Genomic DNA, 19,886 nt, shown 5'->3' on the forward strand with positions numbered 1-19,886 from the left:
AACCAGCTGCAGAGCAATTTACTATAGCTGTCACTTCACAAGGATGAGGTAGACGGGGATTACGAGCCCAGCCAGTGGCTGCACATGACTTTGGACGTTAAAATGTGTTTTGAGAGAGAAAATGACCAGGCGATTCTGAAACCACTCCTTTCTGCTGAGCGAATGACACGAGCCTTGATTGCACACTTCTTCCAGGCCACCCCTCACGCCTGGGAAAAGCACCCAGGGCCAGTCTGTAAAGCTACCGTCGTATTCTCCTTCAAGTCACCTCTCAAACTTCACCTTTGCAGCCGTACATCTGGAACAATGCCACTGATCAGCGAGAGGCAAGGTGGTGAGTTGTGAATACTGTGGTTACTGCTGCCAGCTGGCTAAGAACTGTAGGCATCTTGCTCCACTCCAGACCCCTTGTTGTCTCATCCACCTGCTACAGCATTCAGTTTAGATCGTGAGACCTTTGGGGCAAGGATGGTCATATGCTTTGCGTCTGTATAGCACCTACCACAATGGGGCTCTGACCCAGTGGATACCTGTAAGTTCTGGTGTAACACAAATATTAAAGAGCGACAGCTTAAATGAAGGTGCACTCAAATCCAGCAAATGAAATACATTTGGTTTATTTCTTTCTAAAGTTTGTACATATACATATATCATATACATGTGTGAAATCCTTCACTGCTTTGCTCGATTTCAATTACACAAAAATCATTCAGAAGGCTGCAGACTTGTAGTTACCCTGAAGCAACATTATCCCGCCTTATAAAACACAGAGGAACAAGAGTTATAATCGTGAACGTGTACACAAGAGAGAACTAGATCTCACAGTTTCAATACATCAGAGGCAAATTATTTGTCTGCTTACTCCAGCTATGCTCAAAGAGAGGGAAATATTTATATACAGTCACCTCGGAGGAAAAACAAAGCAATGTAAACTTCATTTCAAAATATTATTTAAACGATATAACAATAGCCACGAGTCCTTTCCCCAGGGAGACAGGACAGTCTATAAGTGCCTTCATTTACGAGGAATTATCATTCTAGTACCTGTCACATAGACTAGAATAGGAAATCCAAGGGCATCCTATGGTACCGTTAGAAAACAGCAAAGGCCCTGATTCAGGACAGCAGCTCTAGTCGGGAAAGCACGTGATTAAGTCCCACGTACATCGGTGGCGCTTAAGCACTTGTTGAAATGCTTTCATGATTTGGGGCCTCAATCAGGTCTGCATCCCTCTGGCTCTTTGACCACAGATGTGAAATAGGGCCTCTATATAGAGAAATTTACCCTTAGTGGGGAGAGCCAGCATAGACCTTAAATAGGGCCTGCCCCAAGGGTCAGAGCAGCAGGATTTATTCCCGTGGAGAAGGGCTGGAGAGAACCTCAGCACTGCTCCATTACAGACAGAGTGGCTCTCCAGAGAGCAGTGACGATGGACTAAACTGCCTGCCATGTAAACAAATCCACTGGCGTCTCAATAGTAAAAGGAAAACAAGTGAGATTATAAAGGGATTATAAAGTTCCTATACTAGCAAAGAGCACAGAGCAGTATCCAGAGACAACGTAAACAGCAGGGTTTACTGCTGGGCCCCACCCAGGGGCTCTCTCTGGCCCTGTCCTGCCTGTTCCTGAACACTGTAGAGCATTATTCCAATAAGCTTTGATCTAAATCAAGGTGATAGCTTAGCTGCGGAGGTGCATGTTTCTGTGTGGAGTGTTCTCTGAAGTGCTGGGGCAGAAGGCTACCATTAAAAGCGAACATTTCCACACAAGCCCCCCACAGTGACTGATGACTGAGAGCTCAACACTGATTTCTTGGTCTAAGGGAAGAGAAATCACTGCAATGTCTCAGCCACAACCGTGTGGTCACAGTGGGTCAATGAGGACTCTTTAAAGGCTGCAGGAGACTGCTGAGCCACCCCATTTCACTACATTATCCCACACAGGGTGGACGCCAAAGAAACATCTCAGATCCCTGATACAGGGAGCCCAGGATCCTGGCTGGCCCGACCAAAGTTGATGGGATTTACCCTCGTCATTTCATCCTCAGTTGGAGTCTATTCCACTAAGTTTTCAGTCCTGTAAAATGCAAGCTCTCTGGCCCTGATCCAGCAAAGCACTTAGGCCTGACTTCACTGAAGCTGCTCATGTGCTTAAAGTTAAGTTCATGCTTAAGTGCTTTGCCATTCAGGGCAGAATCTAGCCCTAAATCTCCATTCCTCCTCTACTGGTTTAATCCAGGTCGTTCCAACATCATACAAACTGCAACACTGACTCTGATATCATTCTGCAAACCCAATGGATTTTATTACATATTTATTTGGGCTAAAAATCCCTCAACTGTTTCACACTTTCCAAAGGAAACCTGAGGGCACCACTTGAAATGCTCACAGCTGACACTTCCCCCTGCCACTCTTTGTAACTTATCAACCACATGGATTCTTACACATATCTCTGCAATTGTTACAGTAAATCCCCACCACTCTTGCAAAACCACGACAGCCTGGGGTAACATTTTCAAAAGGGCCTAAGTGACCTAGAAGTCTAATGACATTTAGGCAGCCAAGTGACTAAGGCATTTTTGAAAATGTTACCCCATGTGGATTATTCACAGAACTTGGCCAAGATTTCTTTAAACAATGGGAGCCTTAAATTAGGCTCATAGGTAGGCATTTGCAAAAGTGCTCAGTGATGGCCTAACTTTGCTCCCTTTTAAGGCAGTGGATGACAACAACAGGAGCAGAGTTAGCCCAATGTCGAGAGCTTTTTCAACTCCCACCCCACAACTGATCTCTATGCTCCTAAAGAAATTACTTTTTTTTCAAATTTCCTGAGCACCCAACAGCTTGCAGTGGGGGAGGTTTAGGTTGGATATTAGGAAAAACTTTTTCACTAGGAGGGTGGTGAAACACTGGAATGCGTTACCTAGGGAGGTGGTGGAATCTCCTTCCTTAGAAGTTTTTAAGGTCAGGCTTGACAAAGCCCTGGCTGGGATGATTTAATTGGGGATTGGTCCTGCTTTGAGCAGGGGGTTGGACTAGATGACCTCCTGAGGTCCCTTCCAACCCTGATATTCTATGATTCTGCAGAACATGCCACGGCAAGGCTGGATTGAGAAAAACGCTAAACCTACAAAAGCTTTTAACAACCGTTCAACTGGCTGAAACAACCCACGCCTGCTGTTTATAGCCATTACACTGTCTGGACAAAACCGAAGCATTGGAAAAGAATAACCTTTGCGGAGTTTGATCACAGAAGCCATACATTGCATAAGAACCACACCCACATTCACACACGCTCACTGCTTAAACACACTCAACAGGTACTGGATGCTCACTTTAACTTCGTGAGATGAGCAGTAATCTCCGAACTTTAAAGCTGCCAAGAAATTCTTGTTCTGTATCCATGCCATTGGATTTAGTCAAGTTACACAGTGCTATCAGCCCACCCTAGACAGTGGGAGCAGAGAAAGGACAATGTTGAGCACTTTAGAAAGCTCCAACCCACGTCTCCTACTAATCTATGGAGTGTTATAATAAATAATCAAAGCTAAACCTCAGTGCTGTCAACAAGAGAAATGAACAAGTTACATTTTACGGTGCGTGAGCCTTACATATTGCATTATTTGTTCCCATGCTAATGAGCAACATTCAGTCATTTGCAATCGGCGTCAGAATCATTCGCCTGCATTAAGCCAGGTTTCCCTATACCACATTTTTCCTTGCTCTTATTAACTCACAGTATTGAATAAGAAGCATTGTATTGTGTTGGGAAAAGAAAAAAGTGTCAGGGAATTATAAAACCTAGCTCTTAAACAGCTCTTTCCACCTGTAGATCTCAAAGCACTTTACAAAGGGGGACAGTATCATTATCCCTGTTTTACATATGGGGAAACAGAGGCACCGAGTAGTGAAGTGACTTGCCCAAGGTCACTCAGCAGGTCAGTAGGAGAGCTAGGGATGGACTCCAGGTCTCCCGAGTCTCAATCCAGTGCCCTTTCCACTAGGCCATAAATGGCTATTTTGCATAGTAACAGCAGCTTTGGTTTCTTGAGTGTCTTTTCAAACACCCCAAGAACTCCAAGGCAAAAGGGAAGGTAGGCAGGGAGTGTGAATAGGCAGAAGCAATGCTCACCATGAGCTACGAGTAACCATGGAAATAGCTCCTTTCTTCTCTAGGCTTCTTCATAGTCCCATTTGGGGTCGTCAAGAGCTGAACAAGTCCAGGAGTGTGGGCTGAAGAATTCTAGTTGAGCCCAGGACACGTTCCATACAGACCTCAGAGAGTTACACACGGGCTTCAGAACTGCCCTACCAAGAGCAAGCCTGAGATGTAGATGCCAAGCTGAGAAAGTAGCACTGGGTGAATGTTTATGCAGGCAGCAGCCCGGTAGACTTCTCTGAATGAAATACTGCTAAGCAAGTCATCAATGTTCAGAAAAACAGCCTCAAAAGCTCATGTTCGGATAGCCTAGCTAATATGTCTCAAGGCACAGGTATATCTACTTAGACAGGTACTGAGTGAAAATGGCATCCCATTCACACTGATCCCCAAAAGTCACAAAATGCCTCTCTGCTTCCTAACTGCCTAACAAAATAAAATCTCCAAGCCCTCTTGACAGCATGGGCTGCATGTGCCCCTGGGTAAGAGTGAGGCTTTGGGAAGAGAACATGGGATATTAAGTGTCTTTCAGGGAAAACACCTTCTTCGCTCTAACTCTGGAATGAGGCCGCAGGACAGCTGTGTCCGTGTGGAATACAGGGAAAGGAGGAAGAGCCCCAGGAATCCGGGACTCAGTCACTCTCCTCCCAGATGTAATTATGATTGAAAATGCAGCCTTTCATTGCAGACAGAATGAGCACACCACCAAGGGCTCAAATGGGGGAGTTCATCAACCTTGCCAGCACCAGCCTGGGGCCTCACCATGAAAGAAGAGAGACCAGCAGAACCATCCACTGGCAGGTGATGCACTGAGATGGCAGACAAGTGCACCATGATAGGAGACAAGGAGAAACCAAGAGTGGTTAACTATGGTAAAAAGTCCAAAGCAGATTATGGGGCTGCAGAATGTGAACAGAGTCTCTGCTCCACTAGAGAGAAAAACTTCTCCCTCTTGTGAGCCTAACATGCCTGTGCAACATCCCAGAGGCTTAGCAATGGCCTTCGTGTCTTTTACTCTCTAGAGTGTCTCCGTGATCTTGAGCCTGAACGCACCGCACCCATCAAACAGGAGGTCTTCCACAAGGCATGAAGTGAAAAGCCCATAACGGTTAGCACTATGAACACTCCGCTCTGGCCAGGTGGTTGAGAAAGAACTGAGGGTGGTTCGTCCGTCGCAACCCCATATTATCCTCGGCATGGGACATGAGGATAGCGAGGGTGCATGTGTGGCCCATATGAGCACTGCTGCCAAAAATCTCCAATCTCAGGCGTCCGGGAGGCATGCACCCCTCACATGGAGCATTCCCAGGGACACTCCTCAAAGGAGGAGGAAACACTGGGCCCTGGGAAAATTCTTTTAACAATTTCCAAACTATCAAGAATCTGAGAAATAGTTTGAATCTAAGTTTCAATGAAACCATAGTCCCAACAGCTCAACTACATTATTCCTCAGCTGACTGAGTTACCCACCTACTGACAACAACTGAGCTAACAATGTACAAGCTGGTCTAAAAGGCTGCAGGCCTGGGTGGAGATTGGCCACGCTCCAGATTTTTTTTAATTTACACACACACACGTACGTGCGCGCCAGCCCAGCAACTCTCAGCCATGACCTACAGACTCATCCCATGCACCAAACCCCAGAATCCTTTCCATTTGCAAAGGATTATGGGATTCGGGTTCTGAGATATTTTGGGTGGTTGTGGGTTAGAAAAAGGGGTGTGTGTGTGTGTTAGAAAAGGGGTGTGTGTGTGTGTGTGTGTTTAGCAGCTTGTGGTCTTGGGGAGGGGGCCGAGGGCAGGTGCTGGTTTTGCTTCTCTGTCCTTGCTCCCCCATTCCCCCACACCACCAATGCTGGAAGGTGGGAAGTTCTGCTCCAAGGGGCTGTGGAGCAGCTCCCCTTCCCTGGAGCCCAGCCCGTGGTCTCTGTGTGGGACGGGTGGGGAAGAGCTGTTCTCAGGTTGGATGGATAGATAGAGGAAGAGAAGGAGAAGGAGCCTCAGCAGGAGGGAGAGACCCAGGCTCCTGCTGGGGCCTAATGACCATGAGATTATTGCAGCTGTCCACTGGCAGACAGGACCCAGCAGGTGCCTCCCCCTCCCCCACCAGTTTAGAATGGCTACTCTAGCCCCTGGAGCGCACCCCATGAGCTGTAATGTTGCAGAGCTAGCCAGCCCTGCCACGGGCCCAATCCCAACACTCTCACGCAGCAATCCCAATGCCTTCAGTCGGAGACTGGCCTGAGATATGGCATCAGGATTAGAATCTGCAGGAGAAAAACCTGGGGAAAGTCTACATGAAAGCAAGGGAGGTGGAGGCCTCATTGGGCAAGAGGTACTGCACATGCTGAAATACCCAGGATTTGGGAGTCCCCTGCACACTGCCCTTCGAGTGAGCAAGAGCAAACCCTAAGAGCACAGCATGGCACCTCTCCGTCCAGGTCAGTGTAGCTCCTTGGAGGTGAGTGCAAAGGGTTAATCATGAGAGTTCTGACTACAGAGTGACAATCCAAAGCATCCTGCATGGATGCTGACATCCTCAGCTATTCTGAGCTGCTTGTTATCAGAAAGGGACCTCCCGTTCAAATCCAATCTAGACCTGCACTGGGCCAGTGCCCTGAAGCCAGGGTAACCGATCACGGACGTCACAATCACCTCACTGTGGAGAAATCCTCCGGTGATATAGCTGGAGGCAGAACACTGGCTCTTGTGCCCTGTCCCCTCCCTGTGGCCAGCACTGGGGGAATGGCTGGGAACAGGTTGTGTGGCTGGAGGTTCTCACAACCCAGTGATTCCTGGCTGCCATATTTTCCCTTGGAATTACTGGGCGGCTGGTGCAATTTACAGCAGCCTTTAGGCTGCTCTAACTTGCACCAGAAGACCAGCCTGGCACACAGTGGGCCCAAGCCAAAAGAAACACAGAAGTGGCTTTAAAAAGTGACCTTTGCAACCTTGTCCCTCTTCAGCTGCAATGTTTCTTGACAGCAGTGAAGGACTTGGGCACCTATACAGTATAATCACACATTTATCTTCTCTGCTAAAAGCAAATATCCAGGAGCTGGAAAGCAAGGTACTTTGAAAATAATGTGCAACACATAAGCTAGATTCTCGGGGGATGGGATTGTGTGTGTCAGGGGTCAAATGGCATAGTTCCAGTCTCTTCAGTGCTGATTTACACCTTCTGAGAACCTTGCCCTTTGCTATGCTGTAATGTTAAAAGCACACCAAACTGCAATACTGGTCAGCACTCTGATCCTGCTCAGTGAGGTCTGTGGAGTTTTGCCACTTACTTCAATGGCAGCAGGATCTGCCTTTGTGTTTTCTCTTTACTTGTTTCAGTAAAACCTATCAAAGGACATGGCGACACAGGTCAGCTGTAAAGAGACACAGCCAGCAGTGGGAATTTCAAATGATACTAAAACCTCACAAATTCTCAGATCACTAATCTGCCCACCTCAGAACTCTCACAAAAAGCAGGCGGAGCTCAGGGAATATTGAACGGCTGAAAGCTGAAGTGAAATTGCATTTTACTAAGACTGGATACGTTTTACAAAATATACCACAATCCATGTACAAACACACTCCGGAGTAGCGTAATAAATAATTAAAACTAAACTGCATTTGACAAAATCAATAAAATGCATTTTGTGATTCACTGTGTCTGACTTTTCAAACTGCATGAAATTCACTCATCTGCAAGGAGCTCCCTAGTCGTGAGCATGAATTATCCTGTTTCTGCGTAGATTGAGAAAGATACTGTATGGGAGAATTTCCGCTTGTGACGGAGAGATCAACAATTCAAACACAACCCATGGGCAGCCAGACTATCTTAAAAGCCAACGCAAACATTTGCAATTGTCACCTCTTTACAAATAGAGTGCGGTGGTTTAAAAGGCAAACACAACAAGTACCTGGATGCCTTGAGTAAGGGCCAGAGTAGAGCTGCACTGCCCTGGGAGTGGAGCAGGGATCAAATTGTGACTTCTCTGGACCATTTCTGTTTCTGCTGTACTGTTACTGTGAGGAAGTGATGTGAAATGGTCAAGATCATCTCCCTATGTAACGGCATTTAGCAGTCCGAGTATTAGCGCTCTCTCTCTCTCGGTATAACTCAACCTCTCGTTTACTGCCCTTTTTTTTTTAAACTACTGCTGTACAATGAACAGCTGCAGGGCGCCTAGGCCTTTCTCCTGAGTGGCTAATCTACTACCCCTCAACGAGTAGTTCAAATTATTTCTTCCAAAGTGTATTACCCTTGCTCTCGTCTACAGGGAATGACACTTCCCAGCATGTTGCTCAAGCACGTAACTTTGGCCCTAATTCAGGAAAGTTTCTCTTCGGGGCAGCACTTAGACAATGTGTTTAACTTTAAGCATAACGTAATTTTTAAAAAATAAATCCAAATGCTGGAAAATGTTGACCGGCCCGCCTCACAGCTCTGTGAATCGCAGTCACTCCCAGTGTCATTTTTAAAATCAGGTCAGGCACTGGCTATCCTCTAGATTTCTAGGACGACGGCAGATTACAAATGTTTGTGAGCAGCTCAGTCACTCCATTCATAAGTCACATTGGAACTCTTGGAATCAATACCATCGGGTCCTGGTGAGTTACTGCATCCTAAATGATCAATGTGGTGCACCACCTCCTCTTTCAATGCTACGATCTCTGACAGCACAGCATGGGTATTGCAGTCTAGAGCTCTGGGGTACGTATCTCATGGTTGTTCTTTGTGGTGGAGGCTGGTATAGAGAAATCATTTAGCTTCTCTGCAAGGTCCTTATCTTGCTTGATTGCTCCCTCTACTGCCTGCTAGTCTGGTAAATTAGTAGTCCAGAATGGTTTGATGTCCATGACCAATCAATCAGTCCTTGGCCTCTCTGCTGAGCCTGCCCACAAGTATACCCTCTGTAGTGAGGAGCTCCGTGATGTAAATACCAGCCCCTGCAAGAACCAGACCTGAGATAGCTAGACGTTTCTTCGAGGCCACCTACTGCAGTTTATATTGACCTGGGCTGTCTTTGCATATTAAGGATTAGATCCCCCAGACGAGACGAGCTGGGGGGACCTGGGAAGATGGGCAGGCCCTGGGAAGAAGCAAAGGTGTCTCTTAGTCATCTTCATGCTCCCTGGATCCTGGCCCTTGGTGTAAGTTAAGGCAACCTCAGGGCTGCTTTAAGTTACACCTGGCTACCCACAGCCCAAAAGGGCCACTCCAGCAGCTGGGGAAAGCTGAGGTCTACAGACACCCTGGCCAAGTCCCTTTTCCCCAGGCCATGTCCTTATATAGAAGCCAGGAGTTGCTATTAAAGGAGACTCCACAGAGAGCAGGTTTTGCTGGCCCTATGGCTGCATCGTTGTGACTGCCAGGGACAGAGCAACTGGAATGGGGTCAGATTCTGGCTCTAAGACCAAAGAGTCTCTATTCCATTAAGTCCCTGAGTCACCAGGACTTCTGTTCCAACATATTCTTTCTAAACACTTGTGAAAAATTCAAGGGATCGTTTAACAGAGTTCCTTTCAGAAAAGAACAGAAGAACACCTCCATTGGTATCAGAGTGACTGCAGAATACCTGCGCTTACTAAAAAGGAATAAAAATTCTGGAGGGAAACCGCAGATGAACAATGCATATTAAGACTCTATATGGCAGCAGCGTGAGAGCGTATTGTTGAGAAACATGTGGGGTTCCCTTTTCTACTACAACACACAGGCAGCAGTTGTCATCTACAACAGCCTATTGCTTAATGAAATAGAAAAATAAAATTCATGCTGGCTGGATCAATCATCAAAAGGGACATGGCTTTGGGCATCCCCCTCCCCCTGCGCCCCCAAAGAGTCTTCACATTGAAAAACCTGTTCTAATTCTGTATGCCCAGCGTTCCCGGTGATTTTCACTGTTTAGTCCCTTGGTGTGTGTGGGTCCAGAGTTAATACAGTCCAGTACCCTCCAGCTCCTACCACTATAGTACAAGTACCAGTATGTTTCACATCACTGGGAGATCTCCAGTCGCAGTGTCAGAATTTAACTAACCTGCAGGGAGCGGTCAGCTCCATCTCCGCAACAATTCGTTTCTCGTCACTGCAGCTAGCATTTACTATGCTGCAGTGCTTGTCCAGTTCCTTTTCCCACTGCAAGGAGAAAGGTCACAGGTGACTTGAGATGAAAGTCATGTGCCAATGAAAGAGGACAGAAGGGGAGGAGATGTGCAATAAATCAGAGAGTCCCACTCCCACCCCTTTAAAAAAAAAAAAAAAGAGGTGCTTCAATGGCTAGATGATAAATTAACAAGGCAAAGCAAACGAGGAGCCAAGACACCTCCCACAATCTGTACAGAAACAACAAAATATACAATAGAAAATGTCATTACCACCCCATTCAGGCAGATGCATTGGTTTGTTTTTGTCAATGACAGGTTAGCAAAGGAAACTTTTGACCAATGGTATTTTGCTGCATGGCTGTTTCTACAGCTGTCTCATGCAGTCTAAGTGACCTTCTGCTTGATGCTGGGTGTTTCTGGCCTGTAGTCCTTCCTCTCGGAGATGTTTCGCTTCACCTTGACACTAACAGGAGACTCCTGATTTAACGAGGGACTCGAATGGGATTTCTTCAGTCCTGGCCCATCATTTTCTCCGCTGCTCAGAAGCTCCTTCCCCCCTTCTTTCAGTAGGGCAACATAAATCTCATAGCGGATTTTCTGGAAAAGGAACAAAGGAATGGATCAGTCTGGATGAACTTCTCTGGGCTGTGATAGGCAGGAGGTCCACGTGGATCATCAGACTGGCCCCTTGAAATCTAGGAGTCTAATATGTATGTGAACAATGGTGGCTAATAATAATTACACCACACAGAAAATGTCTGAGCCAGCCAGAGCCCAGGGATGCTGTACGATTGCCAACGTTTATTCCTCAACCATGCAAATCTTTGCTCTGTACCTAATGGCCCTCGGCCAATAAGAGCACAAGGAGACTTACATAACTGATGGTTGGCAGTTTCTGAATAGCCATACAGGGCATGCTGAGCTGTACCTTCCTGAAGTAGAGCAAAACCCTGCTGCACAAGTAGCCCTGATTAAAGAAAACAGGAACACTCACGCAGCAGGGCATTACTCAGCATGCGTACACACGACAGTCCAAAGCAGTGGTTTTCAACCTTTCTTCATTTGCAGACCCCTAAAATAATTTTGAATGGAGTTGCGGACCCCTTTGGGAATCTTAGACGTAGTCTGTGGACCCCCCCAGGGGGCTGCGGACCATAGGCTGAAAACCACTGGTCCAAAGGGACTGCGAAAATCCTTCTGCTCAGGTTTGCCACTGTCCTCAGAGCTCCCCAAACTTCTGTGGCCACAACCAACCTGGCCACCGCAGGTTCTGCTCCCTCTGTCCCAGCCCGTGTGACCCTAGATATTAAAACACTGGATCACACAGCATGCACAGAATCACACAGGGATTCTCTATGCTGGGCTCTCCCATGGAGAGCGGGCGGGTGGGCTGAACATCTGCCTTCTACAGGGCAGCTCGACTCCGCTTTGCCTCCAAGAGGCTATTCTGCAAGTCCAGTGTTCGGAAAACAGGATGGGGAAACACAACCTGATCGCCTGAGGTCGACCGGGCTTTGCTCCCTGATCAGGCACCAATTTGTTCCATAATTGGACGAGTGTGTTTCCCTTGGTTACTGGGCAATTCTTGCTTTGCAAGTCACAACCATACAGCACCTCACACAATGCCACAACAATCAACAGGCATGAATAAGAATTTGCCTGCAAGGGTTTAGCAAAGTTAGCCAGTACGGCTGGTGATGGGAAAGGGGCAATCCATCCCTCAGCAGCCATTAATGTCAGTGTAGGAATGGGAATTAAGGTGATCACAGCGGATGGCGGGGGGGGGGGGGAACCCCATGCTTCTACTGATTATTAATCCATTTTTCAAAGTAATAAAAGAGTCTCTAAGTTATTATGTTCCTGACTGAGCCCAAATGTTTAAAGAGAATTCTCTCCATTTATAATAAAATAATAATATTCAAGCAATAATAATAATTATTTGAATGCAAAATAGTAAAAAGTGTTGGGAATGGCTTAGAAGAGGACAGAAGAAGGTGGGAGAACGTGACCAGGTTTCCCAAAAGTCCTTTGAGAAACAAAATCTTACTGAGAATGATCACAAGAGAAATCTGTTTAAAAATGAAATGAGGAAAAAACAGCCTGAACAGTTCCATATCGGGAGGTCCAGCACAGCACTGCAGAGACAAGAAAGAGGTATCTATCGCCTGTCACTCCAACGAGGGGAACCAATTAACAGAATTCTGAGGATGTGCCATGCTTCACTGCATAATGAATGGACAGGTTGGCAAGAGCAGGAAATAGTTATTCCTGCAAGGGCTGGCTCATCATCACATTTATCAATGAGCAGAACTGCATTCGTTCCGTGTGTTTCAAATGATTAAAATAAACACAAACCTAAGCCAATGGTAACAACAGAAATAAAACCCTGGGCTGGATTCCTGCCTCAATTTAAGCCGATGGGAGTTTTGCCATTGACTTCCACTGCTGCAGTCTGTCCTCAGCCTCAGTTTAAGCAATGTACAAATAAAGGCTTTCTTTAAAGTTAGACTGTAAACTTGCTCTTTTTTACACCAATGAGAAGCCATATGGGGCCAGACCCTCAGCTGATGGAAATAACATGACTTGTTAAAAAAACCACCCTAGGAAGCCTCATCAAGAAAATAAGAATGTTAAAGTTGCAAAGGAAAATACTTAAAAGTCTAAAATGCCCATACAACCTAATCTCTGCCCCCTTGCGCATATGGATTACAGGAGAGTCTTCAGTGAGACAGTCACACAGCACAGCCCGTGCCTCCTCTGATGAGCATACACTGCCTCACGCAAAGCCAAAGATGGCTCAGTACACAGCAGAAGGGAGAAACTGCTTTGTTAGCAGTACTGTTTTTTGCAGAGAGCAAGACCAGAGGAAGCACAGGTAGCTGAAGGAAAAGAAATGACAAGAGCTTACGAGAAGGGGAAATCTGGCCTTCTCCCTCCCTTTGGGAACCGTGCCATTTCCTTTGGGTGAGTCAGGCCTTTTTTCACTAAGTTTCTGTGTTTTCCTTTCCCTTCTCCTGCTGCTTTCAGTGGCCTGATCTGCAGGCTTGGCTTGAGAGCACCCCCTACATTCTCGCCCCTACCTCAGCAAGGTCAGTCACTCAATCACAATTGCTCCTCCAGGCTTTGCTCCAAATGATGGAAAAACCGGAGGAAAATTTCAATTGCTGGTATTTCACAGCTATCATACGCTTTCTACAGCCAACCTTCAATTTTATGCATTCTGTGAAATCTGTGACAAGCGTGAAAATAGCCCAGCCTCACATATTAGCAGGTTAAAAACACCTTCTCTCCCACAGGGTGAAAGTAGGTGTAACCTCAGAGCTATTTACATAGGCACCTTCGGCAGCTTTCTTCAAACCTATTTGCTCTGCAGGATTCAATTTTCATTTGAGGTTCTCTCTAAGAAAGAGGACATTATTTGTTATTATCCCAGGGTAGCTGGTCCCTGTGGATAGACTAAACCCAGCTCCCTGAACCAGAGCCCAATCCAGCCAATTAAAAGAGGGCTGGACCACACCTGGGCCTATACAGGGCTGCTAGTAGGCAGCTGGAGAGGGAGGGCTGTAACAGGCAGAGCCTCAGAGGGGAAGTCACACTGGAGTGGAGCTAGCAAAGGGCTCAGGGGAGCGGCCCTGCGACTGCTGCTCCAGGAGGGGAGCAGAGCTGGCCAAGGCTGGGAAGCCTGCAGGAGCTGGAGGGCCAGAGACCCCTTGGAGGGGTGGCCCTAAAGCCTGTCACTGAGGATTGAGTTCAGACTGTGTTCTGCCTGTCTGACAACCTCTGTGGTGAAAATAAACCTCCTAGAAGAGCCGAGCGTGGCCGCGCATGGTTTGGAGCCGGGGAGAAGCGACAGCCCTGGTGACCGTTATCTAAATGTGTGGTGTACCGATACACATGGCCATTTCTTTCCACGCTTCACTGCTAAAACTTGCTAAGGAAAACAGGCACAGAAAGAGGACAATATAAACTCCCCAAGCCAGAAACATAAAGGGGCATGATTCTCATGGCTGCAGTCTAACTTTCAACACCATATGCATTACCCGTGTTTTATCCTCTTCCCTCTCTGCTTTACCTGTGAGTCACCTGTGCACAGTGCCAGAGTTTTGATGGTGCAGTGGGTGCATGTGCACTGAGTGGACGGTACTACGTTTAGAATGCCTGTTTCTCCTCTGCTTCCTTCAGAATACACAAATGACTGATTATTACTATTATTTATATTACAGCAGCATCCAAAGGTCCCAACTAAGATTGGGGCCTCACTGAACTAGGCACTCTGCCTGTCCAAGGGGGCTGATAAACTAAAGAGACAAAGGGAGGAAAGAAGGAAACATTATTATTCCTCATTGTACAGATGGGGAACTGAGGCACAGAGAGGCTAAGTGACTTGCCCGTGGTCACACAGGAAGTCTGTGTCAGAAGCAGGAACTGAATTCCAAACTCTTGAAACCCTCCTGCCTGATGAGGTAACAGGTGACTGCAGTCAAAACTCTCCAACTGTGTCAAATGTTTGTGCCATTTGTACCTGCGGGCGCAGGGGAACCTCAGAGTATAATGACCAACTTACACAGTTTTAATCATATTTGACATACTGACTGCTTGCCTAGGTCGAAGCTTTGACTTATCTTAGGTGTTAAGGAGAGGTAATGTGGTAGGGACAGTCTTGCAGATGTTTACTAGTAACAAAAAACAAAAAGCCCCGTTTGCACCATTGATAATACAGGCATACTATTACTGTCTTTATTGGCTTAGTAAATACTAGAGTATTGTTATTCCTTTTCTTAGTTCTATGAGGAGTTCTGTAATTTCCAGAGCTTTTCTCCAAGACAGATGCCTAGCCAATGTATTTAGTGCTGTATCCCATACATACCTCAAACTCCAGATAGTGGTCTTTCAGTTTGTAGTCATCTACTTCCTTGCCTTTAAGTTTCTTGTCCGGCGGGTAGGAACGATGCTCAGCTAGCTCGGTAGAGATTTGCTTCAGCTTAGCTTCATGTGATTTCAGCTGTTCATCCTTCAGAAACATATTAGTCATGTAAGTGTCAGACTCTCAAAGATTCAGTAAGTGAAAAAGAAGAAAAAGACCCGCCTGTACACTAAACAGCCACTTCTGGCAAGTAGCGTTTTTTTAAACATTTCATTTTATTTATCAGGTAAATTGTTAGGGCCAGCCAGATCTTCTAGGGCTTGGCTCCCAGCAGCTTCCTTGTAGGCATCCAGAAGAAATGGCCAGATTTTTTAAGGTACGCAGCACCCAGCACCTCCCCAAGGCAGAATCTACCACTCCTTCCCCAAGTGAGAACAATGGGAATTGCCAGCTGAAGAGCCCTGCTGAAAATCTGGCCATTCCACTTTACTAACCCCTGTGCCAAATTCAGCCAAGTCAGTGATGTTGTGCAGGGTACAAGTAAGGGCAGACTTGTCCTCACACTTAAGGTCATCGCAATTTGGAAGCAACTCTTGTGGAAAACAGGATTGGTACAATTGTCAGACCCCTCCCCTCTGTCATTCTGCCAGTATGTGCTTTCCAGTCTGTAGCAGCCAGTTGGTTAGAGCTATGCAAAGCACAGGCTCTCCTGGGAGGAGGATGTTCTGTCCTCTCCTGAAGGCTCATTTCCTTTTGTTAAACTTTACTCCACTGTGCAGTTGGAGGGGGCAAGGACTTGCTACTCTTTCTTTCTAGGCCATTTCCTTTGTCACAATCATCCCAAACCCACTCAACCATCTGGGCAGACAATGGCACTCTTCTGCAACTCCCAGTACGTGTTCGCTCTCCTTCAAAATATGCACTTCTTAGGTCCTGCCGGCCCTACAGAGCGGTCTTATTTCTGATCTTGGGTTGGACTGGGCTTTAAATTCAACACTGCACTTTAATGTTATTCCTCAGCCCACTGAACTAGCACTGCAGGAAAGAGCAGAAATGGTGAAATCTCATCTGTTTCTGACAACACAGGACCTGCTAGACTGGATCAGACCCAAAGTCCACCTAGTCCAGCAGTGGCCAACACCAGATGCACTGGAAGAAAGTGCAAGGACCCTGCAGAGAGAGATGTCAGATCTCACCCTGATCTCTAACAGGTTGGCTTAAGCCCTGAAGCACGAGGTTTGATATCCGTTCCAAAAATATTTACCATTCATTATAACAGCCCAGGACATTCCTGATATCTATATAAGCCTCCAATCCCTTTTTTGCTCTAGCTAAATTCTTGGCCTCAACTTCCAGTGGCAGAGAGTTTCTCAGTCTAACCACACATGTGGAAGAAGCACGGCCTTTTATAGATTTGAATCTGCCACCTTTCAGTTTCACTGAACATTCCCTTGTTCAGGTGTTATGAGAAAGGGAGAACAGAAGCTCTTCATCTACCTTCTGTAGGCCAAATAATTAAATACTTTTATCACATCCCTGTTAGCAGCCAACTATAGGATGTAAACACGGGAGGTGAACTTGGTGAAACGACTTAGTACAATTATTTTTGTCTCGTCTCCTCCTTATCTCCCGTTTCTGTCAGGGTCTGACCCTGCTGCCACTGCTGCCAATGAAAATGACGACACTGATTTTACTCCGAGCAGGCGCAGATCCTTTGAAGCAAGTGCTGTCGTGGTCGTCTTGATTCAGCTCACAAACTAACACGGAGACCAGAAAGAGTTGATCATTCACATTTCATCCTCTGCAGAATGAGAAACAGCCTGCTTACAACCTCTCCAGCTTGCAGATAAAAGCAGACAAGTTTTAGCTTGTCTTTGAATTTATCTGCTTTGAAAAAATAACAATCTTTTGCTATTAGCTCAAATAACTTCACTTATTCTGCTTCTCATGTCACCCTTTTACCAGTATGCAAACCACAGGGGTTTGTTGTTTTTTTTGTTATTCCTGATAAAATGGAAACAATGAAGCTAGGAAACGGTGTGCTAAATGGAATGCTATCTCAGCGCAGTGATCAGTGAAAGGATTTTTTTGATGGCTGTGGGTGAATTATTGAAACCTCAAGCCGTGGCAGAGCTGCAGTGAAAAAATGGCAAACAAGACACTAGTTTGTATTAACAGAAGGTGAAAACCCAGAACAAGACAAGTACTATTACTCTTGTTTAAGGCACTTGTTAGACTTCCACTAAAAATACAGCTTGAAGTGCTAATCTCCAGGCCACTGGAAGAATGATATTGTCAGAAGGTGGCTTTGAAGAATCTAGGTTATGAGGAACAGCTCTGAGAGCTAAGAAATTCTGAAGGCGAGTCAGTAAATGGTGATGATGGCATAAAGCCTTTCAAATTTAGGAAAAGGAGTAATGAAGTTCAGAGAGATTTCTTTCACAATGCTAGCAGTAGATAAAATACTCGGGATCGCTTCATTCCACAGATTAGATTCTGTCCTCTACTACTGTGGTACAAAAGGAACACAGAGGAGACCCACACATCCTACAGGGCATTCCCCCACTGGTGGTGAATCTGCGGGGGGCCAGAAGCCAGCCTAGCTAGCTGCATGCCAATCACCCTCACAGCTCCCATAGATGCACCAGGAGGGGGCCCAGAGCACATTGTTCTACAGCATGTGCATCTTAGAGCAGCTCTGAAGCTGCTCTAAAGTGACACTGGATGATGAACCGGCCTCTGGCTGGCCCCAGGGTCAATAAGCCAGGAAGGTGGCTCATGGCCCACTTTTCTCATCCAACTAAGCCCAAAGGGTAATAAATGCATGGGATAAGATTTCAGGGAAGTCCGTGGGCACAAAGAAAATACCTAAATTCAAGAAACACCTAAGGCAGTGGTTCTTAAACTTTTGTACTGGTGACCCCTTTCACATAGCAAGCCTCTGAGCGCAACCCCCCCTTATAAATTAAAAACACTTTTTAATATATTTAACACCATTATAATTGCTGGAGGAAAAGTGGAGTTTGGGGTGGAGGCTGACAGCTTGCGAACCCCCATGTAATAACCTCATGACCTCCTGAGGTGTCCCAACCCCCAGTTTGAGAACCCCTGACCTAAGATTTGTTTCAGGAGGAGGAGACTGAAGACTCTCAAATAAATTAAATCTTACAGGGTCAAGGAGTATAGGCATAAAGTTGTGCTCTTGTGCCTGGAATGTCTTACATTCCTAGCCACATCCAGAAGACAAGGACTTTCTATCTGATGTGTAAATGAGCCTAAGGGCTTGGCTACACTTGCAAGTTAGAGCGCACTAAAGAAGCCCCGGGCACCCTACCTCCTGATGTGTCCACACTGGCAAGGCACACAGAGCGCCCGGACTCTGCAGCTGGAGCACTCCTGGTAATCCACCTCCATGAGAAGCATAGAGCTTGTTGCACCCTGGCTGAAATGCCCGGGCGTCAGTGTGAACGAGGTATTGCATTATTGCGCTCTGATCGGCCTCCAGAAATGTCCCATAATCCCCTTAAATCAAGTGGCAACTCTTGTCATTGTTTTGGAATCGGCTGTAGGAATGCAGACAGCCGGCTGCTTATCTGCTCCGGGACAAAGCAAACCATTACTGTGGAATGCTGCTGTTGTGAGCTTGTGTGACGGTGTGTGTGTGTGTGTGTGTCTTACAAGACAGCATGCTGACACACTCTTGGCCCCCCCAAAACCCACTCTCTCTCCCCCCACATACACACAACACACTCCCTGTTACACTCCACCCCCCATTTGAAAAGCACGGTGCAGCCACTTGCACACTGGGATAGATACCACAATGCACTGCTCTTTGTGGCATTGCAAGAGCTGTTAATGTGGCCACGCCAGTGCACGTGCAGCTGACAGTGTAAAAACATGGCAGCGTTTTCCCTGCTGCGGTCTCCGAAGGCTGGTTTAACTCCCAGCGCTCTACATCTGCAAGAGTAGCCATGACCTAAGGCTATTGGTGATACCTCCCTTTCTTCAGAAGCACAAACAAATTACATCAAGTCTCCATCCCCTCCCCACCTTTAACTCTGCAAATATTTCTGGTCCTAAGAAGCAAGTAGAGATAAACTCCTTTAGATGGAAGTGCTAGCAAGACTGTTTGCAGAGGAGCTTTACTACTGATAGCAACAAAACAACATAGCTTCAAGCTTTCAGAAGAACCTTCCAAGCTCATCTCCGGACAAAGGGAGATATGCTCTTTATGGTAACGGCTCACCTGAGATAACTTTGTTGTGGTGGCCGGCAGCAGTGGGCGACTGAACTTCTTCTGAGAGCCAATAGCAGCTGGAAAGGGTGGAGCAGAAGATATTGCTGCCACACGGTTGATTTTGTTGATCCACGCCTGCATTTCTTCTGGGCTCCTGTGGAAGACAGATGGAGAGCAATCAGAACATCGGTGACCTCAGCGTCTCCTCCCTGTTCCTCCTTGCTGTCAGCATAGGGACATATGAACTGCCATTTAGCTCCGTGCCCTACCTCCAGTAGTGGCTAGTGTCAGAAGTCTCAGAGGGTGGCATACAGAGGAAGTTTCTTCCTAACCACTTCAGTTAGAGGTTGGCTTACGTCTGGAAACATCCATTTTGATGACAGGCAAAATGCTCTCACCCCTTAATTTGCTCATTTCTTCTTTACATCCTCAGTGGCTTCACTGAACCACAAACATGGCTGCACCATTAGCTTGATTGCTAATAACTTCCCTTCCACAATCAACTACTGAGCCACAGAATACACAAGCAGC

At 46.5% G+C, this 19,886-nt stretch overlaps 1 protein-coding gene across 4 annotated transcripts in view; it reads right to left on the reverse strand.

Annotated features, from left to right (window-relative positions):
- Window positions 1–576: 576 nt before the first annotated feature.
- PSD3 (pleckstrin and Sec7 domain containing 3) overlaps window positions 577–19,886 on the reverse strand; it is a 153,964-nt gene continuing 134,654 nt past the window's right edge. For 3 of the 4 annotated variants that reach the window (XM_073345940.2, XM_073345943.2, XM_073345942.2), the window contains 3 exons: window positions 19,365–19,509; window positions 15,122–15,265; window positions 602–10,851 (listed from right to left, as the gene is read on the reverse strand). In XM_073345940.2, coding sequence (XP_073202041.2) covers window positions 10,639–10,851; window positions 15,122–15,265; window positions 19,365–19,509 — 502 coding nt within the window. In that variant the 3' untranslated portion in view covers window positions 602–10,638. Of the gene's footprint in view, window positions 10,852–15,121; window positions 15,266–19,364; window positions 19,510–19,886 lie in introns of all 4 variants that reach the window. The other variant, XM_073345935.2, reaches the window with a different exon arrangement.

This window comes from Lepidochelys kempii, chromosome 5 (genome assembly GCF_965140285.1).
Source record: "Lepidochelys kempii isolate rLepKem1 chromosome 5, rLepKem1.hap1, whole genome shotgun sequence".
Taxonomy (NCBI): Eukaryota; Metazoa; Chordata; order Testudines; family Cheloniidae; genus Lepidochelys; species Lepidochelys kempii.